Raw genomic sequence first — 17,138 nt, 5'->3', positions numbered from 1 at the left:
AAAGGACTGTATTCATATGTGGATTATCCAATATGGATGTAACCTGCTCTTGTTGTTATGTGTGGACATCTTTAAAAATCTTTATTTATGCTAATGTATTATATTTGTTGTTAAACCCCTCTCCTCCTTTCATATTTCATTTGGTGACTCACAAATTTTATATAAATTGTCCACATTTTGCTACACATTTGTGATTTATGCAAATTAAATAAATTGATATATGAAAACGATAACATTTTATATTTCTTTTATGCTTCTTTGGAGCGCAACATTTATGAAAATATTTATGAACATCTCTCTTGCTCGCTCTCTCTCTTTAACTGGTCTTTATACCTCCACACACGTACATGCACACACACATAAACACGTACACACACAAACACAGACACAGACACAGACACGCACGCACACAGACACACACACACATACACACACAGAAAGATGAGATAGACAGAGGTGATGCTCGCATAATACATAATTGACCCTGACAGGTCTCATAGGAAGGCCTTTCTTGATGCTGCCTTGGTATTCCATAGCAAACACACACTCACAGTGCTATTGAGAAAGCCAAGTTAAGCACTGACACGCTACTTAGTGACAGATGCAGGATCCCTACTGTTCACAGAAGGCAGAAGCTGAGAGTTTTACTGTAGATGAGAGAGACTTGCAGGCATCTTTAATCTGAAGTCCCTAACCACCCAGAATTTTACAGAGTTAACATCTTCACCTCTGGGATGTCTAATGTAGGTCGTTCTGACCTACTTCACTATTGCACACTGTCACTCATCCATGTCATTATTTTAAGAAAAATGTAAATCGGATATTTTAAGTCCTTGCTTGAAGTTATGCTAAGTTTTCATACCCACCAAAAAGTCTGTTCATCATATGTATAAAAAACAAAAACAAAATTCTCATGTCATCATCACACCCTGTTCTGCTGCTGCCTTTGCTAGAAATGAATAATTTCTATATTAATTTAAAAAGCTGTGCTGTCTGAAAAACTGTTACGTTGTAAGTTTGTGTGCGGGTATGCGCTATCGCGTGCACGCGCGTAATTTCATAACAAATATTCTGGCAATCAAAAAGCTGAAGTAATAAAAGAACTGCAGTTTTTTTCAGTTTACTGTCTCCAACTGATTTGCTGCGCCAGTGCGCTGGGCCGAGTGTGTGGGAATTGGCAGATGCTGGCTATTTAGAAATCAGCGGGTGCAAATCCGTTTACGTTTGTCCCAAACAGCGCTTGCTGCAACCAAGCAGGCATCCGGCTGCTCCATCCGGTCTGACAACGCAAAGCTATCTTTTACCACAGCGGGATGGGGGGAGGCAAGATCACCCCCACCCCTAATTGTTTCATTTCATTTTCATTACTTCTGGACATTTGGCCATCGCTGAATTTCAGAAACGTCCTATGGCGTTCACCGTCATAAGACATTTGCGCGCCGGTCTCGTGGTGTCCTCCGGCATGCACCCGCATCCACATTCGACCCATTAAAATGCGTATAGCGATTTCAGGAGACCGAGCTCGCAGTGTCAAGCGGCTCCAGAGGAGGAACAACACGGGGGCGACGGATGCTTAACTTCAGTAGCATAGAGGAGTGTCAACTGGCCAGTCACCACTTCCGGGGAATTAAATCGTATGCAGTTATAATACACTGTGGGTGGTTCTGTGAGAAAATTAAACCCGCAGGGGAAGGACATGGTAAAACGAATCAGGAATTTTAAGACCGCCTATTTATCGTCGGTTTATTTGGTGTGTGACGTTCTCCCATTCATTTCTGTTTAGGCTGCTCTTCCCCCAGAAAGTGAAAACTGAAAATGATTTTGTTTAGAGTTCTGAGAACAATCGCAGGCTATTTTATTAAATATCCGACGGTCCCATTCACTGTATTTGAAAGCAACTGGTAATAACAAGCATAAATATCAAAACCAAGTTTAAAAAATAATTTCAATTAATTAAAAGCGTAGTATGACTTGCCTGGGAATCTTACAGACTTTCAGCACATCCTGTTACGAAAAGCAGAGGCCTTCACTGCAATAGGAAATTATTACATAGCCTATGTCGAATACTGCTTAGGCTACATGCGAATTTTCAGATTTGGTTCACATCGCTGTTAAATTGCTTAATTTACATCCTTTGCGCGATCTTTTCCGCTGAGGATTTTTTGGCGCATTCGAACGCTGAACTCAAATTCAGAAGTGGCCTATTCACGCCGTTTGTGCAACAGCCGCTCGAGGCGTCATTGACGTGCTGCGAGGCTGGGAGCGCGCGGACCCGCCCTCGCTCCGCCATTTCTCAGATTGTGACTGCGGGTCAGGGCAGCGCAGCCGAATATCAACACGGCGCAAACGGAAATAAAAAGAGAACAGTTCTGGTTTCCCGGGACCTTACGTGTAATACGCTCGCAGAGCTGCAACGTTGTTAAAAGGGCTCGGTGCTTTAAGATCTACGCGAAAGGTGACGGCGAATTATTGCTGAATTCATTTTTTTGTGTGTGGAGACGTGTTGAAGGCCGCCATTTTTGTTAGTGCTACTAAAGTCTTTCGGGAGTCAAGATTGGCTTGAAAATACGTTTCGGTTTGCCTAATCTTTAATTGTTACAATCGGAGGAACACCAAGAAAGGCTGCACTGCGTGCGACCACGGATGCTGCATTGTAGCGATATGGAAATCGGCTCATTGAAGTAACCTATTTCTGTCTTGGACTGACAGTGTCTGGAGATATGTTTCATGAGCTTGCAACCGACACGGTTACTTTTTTTCGGAAGAGAGAACTAAAAGGGGAACCTGCATTAGCAATTGTGTGCCTCGCAGATGCTTCTTTCTGATTAACTGTAGTTTTTTTTTTTTTTTTGAAAAGCAACGTTTTGTCTTTGCACATGAAGCTGCATAATGCTTGAAAGTTGGCCGAAGCTAGCTGGAGCTTGCCCCTGAGACGTCAGGTTACAGCGAATGCTAACATTACACTGACTTGACGCCTTTGGTTATAAATCAGTTTGAAGGGTTTTGGGGTGAGCGCCCACTCGGCCCCGTCGGTTAGATTGGCTCGACATTTAAACTAAATAAAGAACCTAACCGAAACACATACCTGTTACATCCTCGAGTTGCTACTTAATGTATTATTTGTAAATATATCTGCGAATATTTTGTTGTTGCGCGTAGTTAGTTAATTTATTCGGCGTCACCATGTGTTCGGCGCGGTTTGATTCTTCGGACCGGTCCTGTTGGTATTTCGGTCCGGTTTCGCGACAAGAGGCACAGAACCGATTGCAGGGGCAAAGGCATGGCATGTTTCTCGTCCGGGATTCCTCGACCTGTCCCGGCGACTATGTGCTGTCGGTGTCGGAAAATTCAAAAGTGTCCCATTATATCATCAACTCCCTGCCCAGCAAGAAGTTTAAAATTGGCGATCAAGAGTTCGAGCATCTTCCAGCACTTTTGGAATTCTACAAAATCCACTACCTGGACACCACCACCCTTATTGAGCCAGCCCCCAGGTAAGAACCGACACCGAGCACCCTTTTCCATGGAATTTTCCCCATTTTAAGCAACTGCACGTACGGTATTTCCGTGTTGTAGCTTACTCTGTCTCTGAGCTGCTCATCTTGTGAAAAATGTTCACTTCTGGGCTGTGAATGTGGTGTTATTGCTTTATTCGTTTATGCGTCAACTCGCTTTAGTTCCTGTATTGTAGGCTAATCCCCGACTTCCCCCTTTCCATTCAGAAATGCAAGTAGACTGATATAAACTTTGCGTGTGGTCACTTCATAAAATTAAAAGGTTAAGCTAAGATATTGTTTTAAAAGCGGTTGTGCTGACCACTAGATTAACAAGGCAAGGTCAAAACCTAGTATATGGCTGGACCGAACCGGGCGACCAATGGTGTAACTTCATCAGTCGGTCACTCAGTCACAGACATTAGCGTTTATAGGGCTGGCCCCGCTGTTGCGGTCCAGCCAACAATATAAAGGGGTCATTGAATGTGGAAGCGCGTTAATCCGTAATAAAGATTGATTCAGCGTGGGATGGCTTTACTGTCCCTAAAGCATACGTGATCAAATTCAATTAACATATGCCACTCGCACTTTTGAATGTAAAAATGTACACGGAAGGCATGAGCTCCTTTACATGAAAAGCTGTTATCGGTAATGAAATCTAGACGTGCCAGGCGCGCTTCTCTCTGGTCCGCGTTCCTCGTCCTTGGCTAAGGACTAACGGGGATTGTATTTATTGCTCACGGTAGCACACGCAATAATTACTTTAGTCCACAGCCTGCTATAGCGGCGAACGTGGTGATAACGCAGATATAAGATCTCTCAACCGAAGATTAATTACTACAGGAATTTGCAGACTCGGGAAATGACTTGTACTGATGAATGGAGTCTGGCGTGTTAATGATTTTGTTTTGGTGCAAATTAAGCGTCATTAATGGTTCTCTTAAAAAAAAAAAAAAAAAAAAAAGTCAAGGCTCTTTGTGAGTTGGTGGTGGGTTAGTAGCTCTTCTGGCTATTTTCCACTCTCATTTTGGCCTCATGTTGTGTGGTGTTTGGGAACGTGGCAAATCGCTTTCTTCTTAAGGCTCCCACTGCACACGTAGCATAGCATTACATAACACAACCTAACATAACACGATAAGCGCTGTACCAAGCTCCAGTCTCCCACCTGCTAATGTCTCCTCCGGCCTCCAGGTACCCCAGCCAAGGGAGCATCCCCAGCCAGATGCTGGGCCCCATGGACGACAACCTGGAGTACGTGCGGACCCTGTACGACTTCACGGGCAGCGACACCGAGGACCTGCCCTTCAAGAAGGGCGAGATCCTGGCCATCCTGGAGAAGCCGGAGGAGCAGTGGTGGAGCGCCAAGAACAAGGAGGGCCGGGTGGGCATGATCCCGGTGCCCTACGTGGAGAAGCTGACCCGACCCTCGCCCCACCCGGGGCAGCAGTACCCCGGGAGCCGCAACTCCAACAGCTACGGCATCCCCGAGCCGGCCCACGCCTACGCCCAGCCCCAGACCCCGTCCCCGCTGCCCCCCGGCGCGCCCGCCCCGCCCGGTGCCGTGGTCAACACCCTGCCCTCCACGCAGAACGGACCCGTCATGGCCCGGGCCGTCCAGAGACGCGTGCCCTGCGCCTATGACAAGACCGCGCTGGCGCTCGAGGTACGACCCCCTCCCCCCACACCCCCCCCCCCCCACCAACTCTGCCAACCGCCACGTGAGCGCCACACTCCGCCAGTCCCTTGTGTGGGTCAGATTCCCCCAACACCGATTCAGAAGGGTCGCAGGGTCTCAGGGTGATTCAGAAGAGTCGCAGGGTCTCAGGGTGATTCAGAAGAGTCGCAGGGTCTCAGGGTGATTCAGAAGAGTCGCAGGGTCTCAGGGTGATTCAGAAGAGTCGCAGGGTCTCAGGGTGGCTTATCTTGCCACAAGACAGGTGATTGTGTGGACTACAGGAAGTAAATGAAAGGGAAACTATAAGCCCTAATTCACTATCACTATATTCATCTCTCCACTGTTGGAAGGATTTTTAAAATGTGCTTGTACTGAGCTGCGGTTGTCTGCAGGTCTTACTTTTCATGTCCTGCGCCTACGACTCTGGCCCACCACTGATGTAGCTGTGTTTCGGTACTACACTTATTGGGTGTAGCAGCCCTGGTGACCAAAAAACAAAACAAAGTGGTGTCTTCACTTGGGTTGGGTTTTTCCAGGATGGGAGTCTCGTATGTAATCAGTAGATAAATTCATTTAACCTTTTAAAATTAATCTATTTTCAGGTCAGGTTGTCTGTTTTAGGTAAATGAGTGGCCAGCCAGATAGTTGGCATAGGCAGCGGAGATGTTGTGTGAATACTTCACTGATGGGAGTTGTAGTGTGAATACTGCACTGATGGGAGCTGTAGTGGGTTCCTGTGCTATACTGAGCTCCAGTCTGAATACTGCACTGATGGGAGCTGTAGTGGGTTACTGTGCTATACTGAGCTCCAGTCTGAATACTGCACTGATGGGAGTTGTAGTGTGAATACTGCACTGATGGGAGTTGTAGTGGCTTACTGTGCTATACTGAGCTCCAATCTGAATACTGCACTGATGGGAGTTGTAGTGTGAATACTGCACTGATGGGAGTTGTAGTGGGTTACTGTGCTATACTGAGCTCCAGTCTGAATACTGCACTGATGGGAGCTGTAGTGGGTTACTGTGCTATACTGAGCTTCAGTCTGAATACTGCACTGATGGGAGTTGTAGTGTGAATACTGCACTGATGGGAGTTGTAGTGTGAATACTGCACTGATGGGAGCTGTAGTGGGTTACTGTGCTGTACTGAGCTCCAGTGTGAATACTGCACTGATGGGAGTTGTAGTGGGTTACTGTGCTATACTGAGCTCAAGTCTGAATACTGCACTGATGGGAGCTGTAGTGGGTTACTGTGCTATACTGAGCTCCAGTGTGAATTCTGCACTGATGGGAGTTGTAGTGTGAATACTGCACTTGGATGGGAGTTGTAGTGTGAATGCTGCACTGATGGGAGCTGTAGTGGGTTACTGTGCTATAATGAGCTCCAGTCTGAATACTGCACTGATGGGAGTTGTATTGGGTTACTGTGCTGTACTGAGCTCCAGTCTGAATTCTGCACTGATGGGAGTTGTAGTGTGAATACTGCACTGAGGGGAGTTGTAATGGGTTACTGTGCTATACTGAGCTCCAGTCTGAATACTGCACTGATGGGAGCTGTAGTGGGTTACTGTGCTATACTGAGCTTCAGTCTGAATACTGCACTGATGGGAGTTGTAGTGTGAATACTGCACTGATGGGAGTTGTAGTGTGAATACTGCACTGATGGGAGCTGTAGTGGGTTACTGTGCTGTACTGAGCTCCAGTGTGAATACTGCACTGATGGGAGTTGTAGTGGGTTACTGTGCTATACTGAGCTCAAGTCTGAATACTGCACTGATGGGAGCTGTAGTGGGTTACTGTGCTATACTGAGCTCCAGTGTGAATTCTGCACTGATGGGAGTTGTAGTGGGTTACTGTGCTGTACTGAGCTCCAGTCTGAATACTTCACTGATGGGAGTTGTAGTGTGAATACTGCACTTGGATGGGAGTTGTAGTGTGAATGCTGCACTGATGGGAGCTGTAGTGGGTTACTGTGCTATAATGAGCTCCAGTCTGAATACTGCACTGATGGGAGTTGTATTGGGTTACTGTGCTGTACTGAGCTCCAGTCTGAATTCTGCACTGATGGGAGTTGTAGTGTGAATACTGCACTGAGGGGAGTTGTAATGGGTTACTGTGCTGTACTGAGCTCCAGTCTGAATTCTGCACTGATGGGAGTTGTAGTGTGGATACTGCACTGAGGGGAGTTGTAATGGGTTACTGTGCTATACTGAGCTCCAGTCTGAATACTACACTGATGGGAGTTGTAGTGTGAATACTGCACTGATGGGAGTTATAGTGTGAATATTGCACTTGGATGGGAGTTGTAGTGTGAATGCTGCACTGATGGGAGCTGTAGTGGGTTACTGTGCTATACTGAGCTCCAGTCTGAATACTGCACTGATGGGAGTTGTATTGTGAATACTGCACTGATGGGAGTTGTAGTGGGTCACTGTGCTATACTGAGCTCCAGTCTGAATACTGCACTGATAGGAGATGTAGTGTGAATACTGCACTGATGGGAGTTGTAGTGGGTTACTGTGCTATACTGAGCTCCAGTCTGAATACTGCAGTGATGGGAGCTGTAATGGGTTACTGTGCTATACTGAGCTCAAGTCTGAATACTGCACTGATGGGAGCTGTAGTGGGTTACTGTGCTATACTGAGATCAAGTCTGAATACTGCACTGATGGCAGCTGTAGTGTGAATACAGCACTGATGGGTGTTGTAGTGGGTTACTGTGCTGTAGTGAGGTCAAGACTGAATACTGCACTGATGGGAGTTGTAGTGTGAATACTGCACTGATGGGAGTTGTAGTGTGAATACTGCACTGATGGGAGTTGTAGTGTGAATACTGCACTGATGGCAGTGGTAGTGGGTTACCGTGCTGTCCTAAGCTCCAGTCTGAATGCCCAGAATGCTCTGGGAGAGAGAGGCTCTGAATTGAGGAGGGTCCTCTTTAGGCATTGCCTCACACAGTAACTGGAAACATCCTCTCACAACAGAACGTTTTCATTTCTAGTGCTGGGCTTGGCGTTTTGAGCCAGTCCAGGAGTGTATCATAAGACTAGCACTCTCCTGTTTCTAACCTGTTTTTGGTCAGAACTGGACTGGTTCAAACCACTATTCATAAATCAATCAACAAACTGTTCACCTGCTTTCAAATTTGAGTCAGCAGCTGCACACTTCTCAGCGGTGTAAGTGGTGCATTGGAACTGTGAATTTACCATCAAGAGAAAGTAGCATGCAGCATCAACACTGTGGGTTTGGAATGAGTGTGTGTGTTTCGCAAGTAGTATAGACTCAGTCTGGTGTCGATTTTCTGCAGAGAAACTTCAAAGTGGACAGGATTTAGTGGCGTAGGAAAAAGGCCTGGAAATCAATGGGCCAGAAATGGCAGAACCAAACTGGCCCGCTTCTGTAGCGGATGGGTTCATCTGCACAATTTCACCCACAGGAGGTTTTCTGATCTTGCATTTACAAACAGGGGTGTGGGTGGGGACATGCTAGACTGACTTTTACAAACGGGGGTGTGGGTGGGGTCATGCTGGTCTGATTTTTACAAACAGGGGTGTGGGTGGGGACATGCTAGACTGACTTTTACAAACGGGGGTGTGGGTGGGGTCATGCTGGTCTGATTTTTACAAACAGGGGTGTGGGTGGGGACATGCTAGACTGACTTTTACATACAGGGCTGTGGGTGGGGGAATGTTGGTCTGAGTAATACATACAGGGGTGTGGGCGGGGTGTAGGTGGAGCAGTGGTGGACTGCAGGTGGCGGGCAGGTGTAGGGCAGGAGGGGTGGAGTGCAGGTGGAGGGGAGTTCTTGGGGAGGAGAGGTGGAGTGCAGGTGGAGGGCAGGTGTAGGGGAGGAGAGGCGGAGAGCAGGTGGAGGGGAGGTGTAGCAGAGGAGGGGTGGAGAGCAGGTGTAGGGGAGGAGAGGTGGAAGGGGAGGAGAGGTAGAGAGCAGGTGGAGGGGAGGTGTAGCAGAGGAGGGGTGGAGAGCAGGTGTAGGGGAGGAGAGGTGGAAGAATGAACGTTCGGGTCTGTTGCTGTTTTTTTTGTTATTGTGAATACTTTCATAGCCCCGTGTGAATCGCTGGTTGGTGTGCAAGCCGGTCGGTGCAGGTGTGGAAGCCGCTGCTCCTAACCGCAGTTCTGTGGGCTCGTCCTCAGGCTAAGCATCGCGCCTTATGACGCTGGTCAGGTGGTGCAGTAAAGGCACTCTGAGTGATTCTGATCATTCTGACCGGACTGCAGCATGCCATGATGTTCCTGTCATTCGGTGCCTCTGTTCAGCTCTGCAGGAACATGCCAGCTCTTCCCTTCCCCCTCTACCCCATGGTTTAAAGTGACTTTTTTTCCCAGCGTAGTTTGCATTCTGTAGCCTCCGGTTCTAATTTAGCGCAACCTGTTTTCGCCCATTTGCCTTGCTGAGCACCACGGGCATTATGGGTAACGGCGGGTCTGAACACGCCGCTTTCCGTTCGACCTGCCAACGACAGGGGAGAGGCAACATGACAGAACCGGAGGTTTTAAGAGGGAGTTTCTCTCGAAGAAACCGGGGGACGTTTTCAAGAAGCGTGCGATGGGTTCGGACCGTTAGAATCCAGAAGCCGTGGCTGTGAATGCTCTCTGGCTGATTCTGTGGGCACGCCTCTGAGTAGCGGATGCTAATTTCCAGCGGCACGGCGCGTTCTGCCGAACAGGCCGGGAGGCAGAGCATTTGAATGTTTCCCCCCCCTCGCCGCGTTCATTTGCTTCTGAAACTCCTGTGATCTTCGCTTCGCTTTTAATCCAGCGCCCGAAACGGGAACGCCGCCCTCCTTGGAAACAAATTCAAACAAAGCAGCTCGCTGAGCGAGAAACCTGGCCTGGGCCGCAAACTGCAGCGCCCTACGCTCAATATTTCATTTCTCAGTTTGGTGGCTGCACCGCATACGGAGGGCAGATCGGGTGTTTTAAGGGAAGCTGGGTGCTCTGAGTTTTATGTTCCAGTCAGCCTGATACAGGGGTGGAGACAGGGGGGCGGTTTAAGGCCTTTGGCCCTTTGATTCCTGACTGGATATCATTCACACGGTCCCTTTGATCTCCTTTTTACTCAGACCCCAGAAACCGCGATTTTACAGAGTTTAGTGTGGGCAGTCTGAGTTTTGAAAGGTGCCGCATCACCAGGGAACTGGGAACTCCGAATTCAGCATGTGCAACTCCATTTGGATTTGAGATTAGAGTTCTAAACTCTCAATCCAGTGTGCTCTCCTTCTTTTAAAATGCATGCTGTCCGTGTGGGGCTGTGCATGGGGGGGTTACAGACATAGTGTGTAAATCCACACACCTGTTACACACACATACAGTGTTTAAATCCACAGACCTGTTACACACACATACAGTGTGTAAATCCACAGACCTGTTACACAGACATACAGTATTTAAATCCACAGACCTGTTACACACACATACAGTATTTCAGTTCACACACATGCTACATGTACATACAGTGTGTAAATCCACAGACCTGTTACAGGGGCATACAGTATCCAGCCCTGAGACTAGGGCCAGACTCTGTGTTGCTAAATGGGCATGGACTGTGTCGTCATGGCGCCGCGGCCGGGCCTCTGGCGTAAGATGGTGAAACGGTACGGCGGTTGTGAAAATTGTTGTTCTCTTTTTTTCTTTTCTTTTTTTTTCCCCTCCCCCGAGCGTATGATTCAAGAAATGTTCAGAGACGCATCGGCAACACCATTGGCTAGACGAGCGAAGATCTCATGGATTCGTAATCTTTATTAGGACATAGACGTGGCTGTCAATGACTTGTTTCAGCGTATTGCAGTATGTACCAGAGAAGAGTGACTCACGAGCCAGGAGTTTGGGAGTGTCTCCTGTTCTACTCCAGAATGTGTGAATGAATGCACAGCCGGTCTGCTTATGGTGGGAGGGGAGTGTACCTGATGAGAAGGGAAACCTGGCTGAAGTGTCAGTTCAGTGATCGTTCTCGGCCAGTGGGTGGCGCCGATTCAGATCCTGCGGTCGTGATAACCACGGGAAATGAGGAAGCGGCGAAGTTTGACGCTGAAAACAACAGCAGCTGCGGTAAAGGAGCGGAAGCTCGGACAGGTGGCCGCTTTCTTATCGCTGCAGAGAAAGAGAAGGCGGTACGATTGTCCACCCAATCGGATGGGACGCAGCCACCCATGTGATACTTTAGACCAATCGCAGGCAATCTCTGCAGCGTGTGAACATCTCGGCTAGTTCAGCCAGGAGGGATGGGCAGACTGTCAACGCAGGGTTTTCTCCACAAACGCGTCTTTTTACGTCTTTTAGTTCGTACGAACTTGCACACAGAAGTAGCCGAAGGTAGTTCCCGCAGCAAGTATCTCCACAGCTTTAGAAGGCACGATCGCAAGAAAGTAAGCAGAATGTTAGTTTGTGAATAAAACCTTTCATAGGATTCATGAATTATGATATAGTGCATTGAACTTTATATCAGGTCACTCCTATAGAGCAATGTCCTACATTCAATATGACCGTAATCTGTCTTTCGGCCTGGTAGATGACCACTACATGGGTCCGGCAGTACGGTCGGTACTGACCACGGTAAAGTCCGTCATCGTCTTCTACATTCCGGCATGCTCATGTGCACGCTATAACTGTTCAGTCCCCAGAAGGTGCTGACCCAGCCGTTGTAGCACGCCTTGTAAAAGGAATAGTTTTTGCTCGCGAACGCCGGTCGGATTTGAACAATCGGGTTGACTCATTTGCCAATTGGATAACTGGTTTAATTGAGAACGGCGTGGGGAGGATTAGGCAGCGACGCGCCAGGCCGGTGAGAACGGAGTGGGGAGGATTAGGCAGCGACGCGCCAGGCCGGTGAGAACGGAGTGGGGAGGATTAGGCAGCGACGCGCCAGGCCGGCGAGAACGGTGGGACGCGCACCAGCGCTGTTAGCGCGACGCAGGCGCAAACCCCCGCCGGGGTCGCATAACCTCAGCGGCGCTTCCGGAGGATGAGCTGTATTCGTGGAGAGCCTGCTCTTTCCTGTCCTGCTGAGTTTCCTGTTCCTGTTTCCTGCTGAGAGACTGAACTGCACTTCCCTAGAAGAGTTAGCTAAAGCTACGGTGTGGATTTTACCAGCTGAATGGGTCTGTGTCATACCCAGGAGTGATCCTACAGAGACTGGTACTCCGTTTACAACCAAGGCTGGCTCCTGCTGTACATAGTTCTGGTTCGCTCAACAAGTAGGGCAACAAAACGTCTAGATCAGTGGTAACCAACCCTGTTCCTGGAGATCTACCATCCTGTATGTTTTCACTCCAACCCTAACAAGGCACACCTCATTCAACAGCTAGAGATCTACTGTCCTGTAGGTTTTCACTCCAACCCTAACAAAGCGCACCTCATTCAACAGCTAAAGATCTGTATTGAGCCGCAAATTAGTAGAGTCTGGTGTGCCTCTTTAGGGTGGAAATGAAAACCTACAGGACGGTAGATCTCCAGCAACATGGCTGGTTACCACTGGTTTAGATCGTGCTACACATTTTTATCATAGGCCTAACTATTTGGAAGTTAAAATTGTACAGAATGAAGATGTTTAAACGGGTGAATTTTGGAAGTCTTTTCCATTTAAAATGGTAGTTGAGTTAAATCCATATGAAATGCAGGTGCTTGCATGGTGCTGTGGATAATAATGAACACTGGTTATATGTGCCACATAAACACTGTGGCATGCAACTAATTCAGAAATGAAGCAACCATAGGTACACCACAGGTACACCACAGTGCAAGGCCAATTCTTAACATAGTACTCTTAGCGGAAACATGACTAATTGCACGCTTCTTCGTATATGAAGCGAACGCATAGTGTGAGTCAGAATGTGAAGGTGAAACGCGGCTTGCTGACTGCCAGTAGCTGTGTTCACACAAGTCAGGACTTGGGTCGTGAACAAACATTGCATGAAAATGTCGGCAGATTTGGGAGATCTGTGTATGGGAGCTATAGCGTATCCCTGAGTTTCAGCTGGGTAACTTCCTCATTGACCGTTTTTCATCAAGACATAGCTGAGCAGGGCTGAGTCTGTCTGATGATACTTATAGAGTAGTTGTGTATAGAGTATATGATCTGACTCTACAGTTAGCATTAGCATTTATTTAGAGTATGTAAGTCAGACGGTATGTGCTTTGAGTGACTGGAAGTGGACGTGACTGAAGGCCTGAAAGTAGGGGTCATACTAACCCCCCCCCCCCCCATTTCAGTTAAATTCAGTAATGCTTTATTGGTATGGCTGTGGCAATATTGCTAAAGGAATTCACAATGGAACAATTAACAGTGACTCACAAGACACGTAATTAGTACAGTAGAATAGAATGAATAAATTTATCATTTTAAAAACCCAAAACTATGGACAACATACAAGTTGAAATCCAAACACTAATAAGGAAAGTCATATGAACATAAACTACTAACAATACAGATTAAATAATGGAGATGGTGCCTCACAGGTTGTGCCTAATTTTATGACTCATTCTTTGTCTCTCTCTCTCTCTCTCTCTGCCTGTCTCTCTGCCTCCTCTCTCTCTCTCTCTCTCTCTCTCAGGTGGGCGACATGGTGAAAGTGACCAGAATGAACATCAGTGGTCAGTGGGAGGGGGAGGTGAACGGGCGGAGAGGGCTCTTCCCCTTCACCCACGTCAAAATAATAGACCCCCTGAACCCGGACGAGAGCGAATGAGGCCGACGGCAAGCCTCCGCCCCGCCCCGCCCCCAGGCTCGGTCGCCATTGGCAACGACTTGCTCACGCCCGCACCCGCTTCGGCTAGCTGGCCCAGCTGAGCCGCGCGCTAGCCTCTCCACCCGCGGCGCTCGCTCACGCGTGCCTGGCCTGCCAAAGATCCAGCTCCACATTCAAACGGATTGTCGACGCCTCGCTTGTTAACAGGAGTGTCCGTGTTTCGTTTTTTTTTTGTCTGTTTCTGCCCAGCCACCTTTTTTTCTTTTCTTTGTGGCTTGCCGTTGCTCGTCTGTCACTGTGCCGAGGGGAAATGCGCGTTGCTATTCCCATGTGATGTCCCGTGCTTTCAATTCCTTTTTTCCCCCGTTTGCCGTTGGCCTTTTGAAGACGCTTTAATTGTTCGCGAGCCAAATGTGCGAACCAGGCTGTTTGCCATGGAGCGGAAGGGGTTCATGAAGAGGGGGGGAAAGTCGGGGAGGAACGCAGACCGAGAGAACAGACTCGGGAAGACGGGAACCAGTCTGCGAATTCCCAAACGAATCATTCGCTTTTCTACCTTAAACACGGAAACACAGTGAATGGCCCTGGCCTCCACATAGACTGGAGTGAGTGGACTTCTGAAGATCTGTCGGTCGCAAATGACGGGCTTCAAGAAATTGATTCTCGGAAGTGCCACAAACTGTGATGGGTGTGGAATGGCCAACCCCGTCTAACGTCACTGCCAGCTCCAGCACTCTTCCGACCTACGCTTGCGATGAGACCGGCGAGACAGGAGAGCAGACTGCGACGTTCGCCGATTATTTATGTGTGTTAGGCCTGTTTGTTTTTATTTGAAGAAGTTGTATGTAATAACGGTCGACGATTGTAGCCTTGTGTGCCATAAAAGTCATTTGAGCTGAAACTGTAGCTGCACTTGGGTGTTTGCATGGCTAGCAGCCGCCGGGGACGTGGTCGGCGGGCGTATTGGCGAGCCGAATGTCTCCATCGATGCCTTTTTATACGGAGAGGAACATTTGCATAAGTCAACGTCTCAATATGATAGCCCTTTTTCCCCCCCACTTTTTCAAGTGTTCAGCTGTTAAGATTGTTGGAAAGGCTGGCGGGTGAAAGCATTTCATTGTGTGTTCATGCCCAGTATGAAATAAACGGGTTTAAAAACGACGGATTTTCGGCACGTTTCCCCGTTCTTGCGTTATATAGCTGCTCTGCTGCGGTCTGTAAACGTAGCGGAACAGCCGCGGAGTGGTGTGCGTTTAGAAAAGGAGTGTCCACGCGGAGTGATGTGCGTTTTGAGAAGGAGCGTTCGTGCTGTTGCTTTTCCCAGAGCTGGCTCCTGCCTCACTTCTCCTCATGAGGTGAAGCGGCAAACGGCGTACGACCGATCTGTCGCCTGGTGTGATCGTTTTTTACCCCTTCTTGTAGTCGGTCGTCAGTTCAATCGTTAGTTTGCCCAGTGGTGATATTGTGACGTCTGAATGTCACGATGAAGAGAGGCTACTCAAAAAAGGGAACCCTCGAGCATACGGTGGTCTCCCTACACGACGTCCTGACCTTTTGCTGTAGCGCAAGGTCAAAATTCTGGTTAGTCATTTCAGGTCTGCTAATAGCAGTTTGTTGATCTAGTTTCATTTCCCATCACCGGCATGTTAACTAGCATTCATTTGTAGAATCTCGCAATGCCAGCGGGATTCTGAGACATACACAGACTTCATTCTAACATCTACATAAAGTAATAGAGCAGTTCCCAGTCTTTGTGGTTTAAAAAGTAAAGTACGCTAATCATTCAGTTAAAAAAAACATCCCGGAACTATATCCCTTTTAATAAACGGCATTAACAGTATTACCAGTGCTTATTTTCTTCTTTAGGGAAGCAAATGGAATGTCTATTTGTCTTTATAAAACGGAAATTGTGCCTTTTATTTTCCTACACCATTTAAATGTGTTCATACGTCACATGGGTAACACTCCTGTTGGACACCTGTACAGTGTGAGTAAATAAAATTTACGTCCGATTTCTTGTACGTGCTTATCCTTGCTTCTTTTTCAGCCAGACAGCATATAATTGCGCTAAATTGTATTTTTATCTGTTTACTTACCATCATAGAGAAAAGCAGCGACTGCACATTCTGGAGCATGGAAAATGTTATAATACTACTTTACCGCTGTGCCACTTTTTCCCTTTCCCCGGGAGAAGGGCGCAATTAGCCGCGATTAATGAAATGCCATAAGTAGACTAACGAAGAACAAGGTTAGGGCTTTATGACGTTTCACTGCACGTGAGCAGTATGAGCTAATTCTAGAATGTGGAGATTAGACCTGACACGGAAAGACACGAAGCTACTCTGCGTGTTTTCAAATAAAATTTAATTGAATAGACCTAGGCTACCCATTAACCCATTTTTGTTATGTATACATTTACATATACCCACAGGATCCAACATGATAAATTAATGGGCAATTGGAGGAAATGGATCGAGTTTATAACACCCAAGAGACTAGATTGGGATGGCAGGTATGCCATCCCGCCAAGTTACACCTTGGCAGGGGCATGCCCCATACCTATACAGCACAGAGAGTTTGGCACTTTTCAGGGTTCCCCACAGAAATAACCACAACAGCCACAGACACTCAGCCCTTACAAACATTCAATTCTGTACATCCTGACCCCATTTCAACAGACAGATTTCATAAACAACTTCACATGTCCACACAATAAATAAAATAAAATTTCTCCTTCTCATTCTTATTTTTCCTGCCGCCTATCCCACAAACAAAATGTCTCCCCATTGGACATTTTACCGACACCAGCCAAATCTTCACCAACACGACCCAATCAAAAACTCGCATACACACGCAAAATACCCATACCTTTTTACTCTGAAACATTTCCAGTTTAAACAGTTAATCTGCCTGTGGCCTAGTGGGCAAGGTTACAGTCTTGGGAATATAGGGTCTTGGGTTCAAGCCCAGCTAGGAACACGTTTCTTTAACCTGCTTTTACCCTCACTAATAATTGTCCACTACTTCTCAATTATTGCTTTTGCACCATATCTACCCGCCGTTCACCGAACGTATATACTGCATTATGACGTACCGTCTGCACGTTCAGTTATTAACCGGCTACAATATTGCAAAGCCATATGGATTCAACGGGAGCTCTTCTGTGCTTACTGGCCTGTGTTCTTTAAAACCACGGACAGGTTTGCTAATGATATTTCACGCATTGCATAGCTATGACATGGTGCTGCACTAACAAAGTCACAGA

General features: G+C 47.5%; 1 protein-coding gene across 1 annotated transcript; it reads left to right on the top strand.

The window, feature by feature from the left end:
* Positions 1-1,689: 1,689 nt before the first annotated feature.
* Positions 1,690-15,894, top strand: LOC135238968 (crk-like protein). The gene is made up of 3 exons (XM_064307216.1): positions 1,690-3,494; positions 4,686-5,157; positions 13,739-15,894. The coding sequence occupies exons 1-3, from the start codon at positions 3,184-3,186 to the stop codon at positions 13,871-13,873; spliced, it is 918 nt and encodes a 305-aa protein (XP_064163286.1). The 5' UTR covers positions 1,690-3,183; the 3' UTR covers positions 13,874-15,894.
* Positions 15,895-17,138: the final 1,244 nt, after the last annotated feature.

The sequence above is a fragment of the Anguilla rostrata genome, chromosome 14 (assembly GCF_018555375.3).
Source record: "Anguilla rostrata isolate EN2019 chromosome 14, ASM1855537v3, whole genome shotgun sequence".
NCBI classification, from domain to species: domain Eukaryota; kingdom Metazoa; phylum Chordata; class Actinopteri; order Anguilliformes; family Anguillidae; genus Anguilla; species Anguilla rostrata.
The sequence above is the reverse complement of the archived record's forward strand: the minus strand, read 5'-3'. Positions and strand labels throughout refer to the sequence as shown.

Excerpts from the sequence above, each read along its gene's own strand:
- LOC135238968 (XM_064307216.1), top strand. The coding sequence starts at position 3,184 with ATGTGTTCGGCGCGGTTTGATTCTTCGGACCGGTCCTGTTGGTATTTC. Across the intron at positions 3,495-4,685 it reads CTTATTGAGCCAGCCCCCAG|GTACCCCAGCCAAGGGAGCA; the intron begins GTAAGAACCGAC and ends TCCGGCCTCCAG. Across the intron at positions 5,158-13,738 it reads AGACCGCGCTGGCGCTCGAG|GTGGGCGACATGGTGAAAGT; the intron begins GTACGACCCCCT and ends TCTCTCTCTCAG.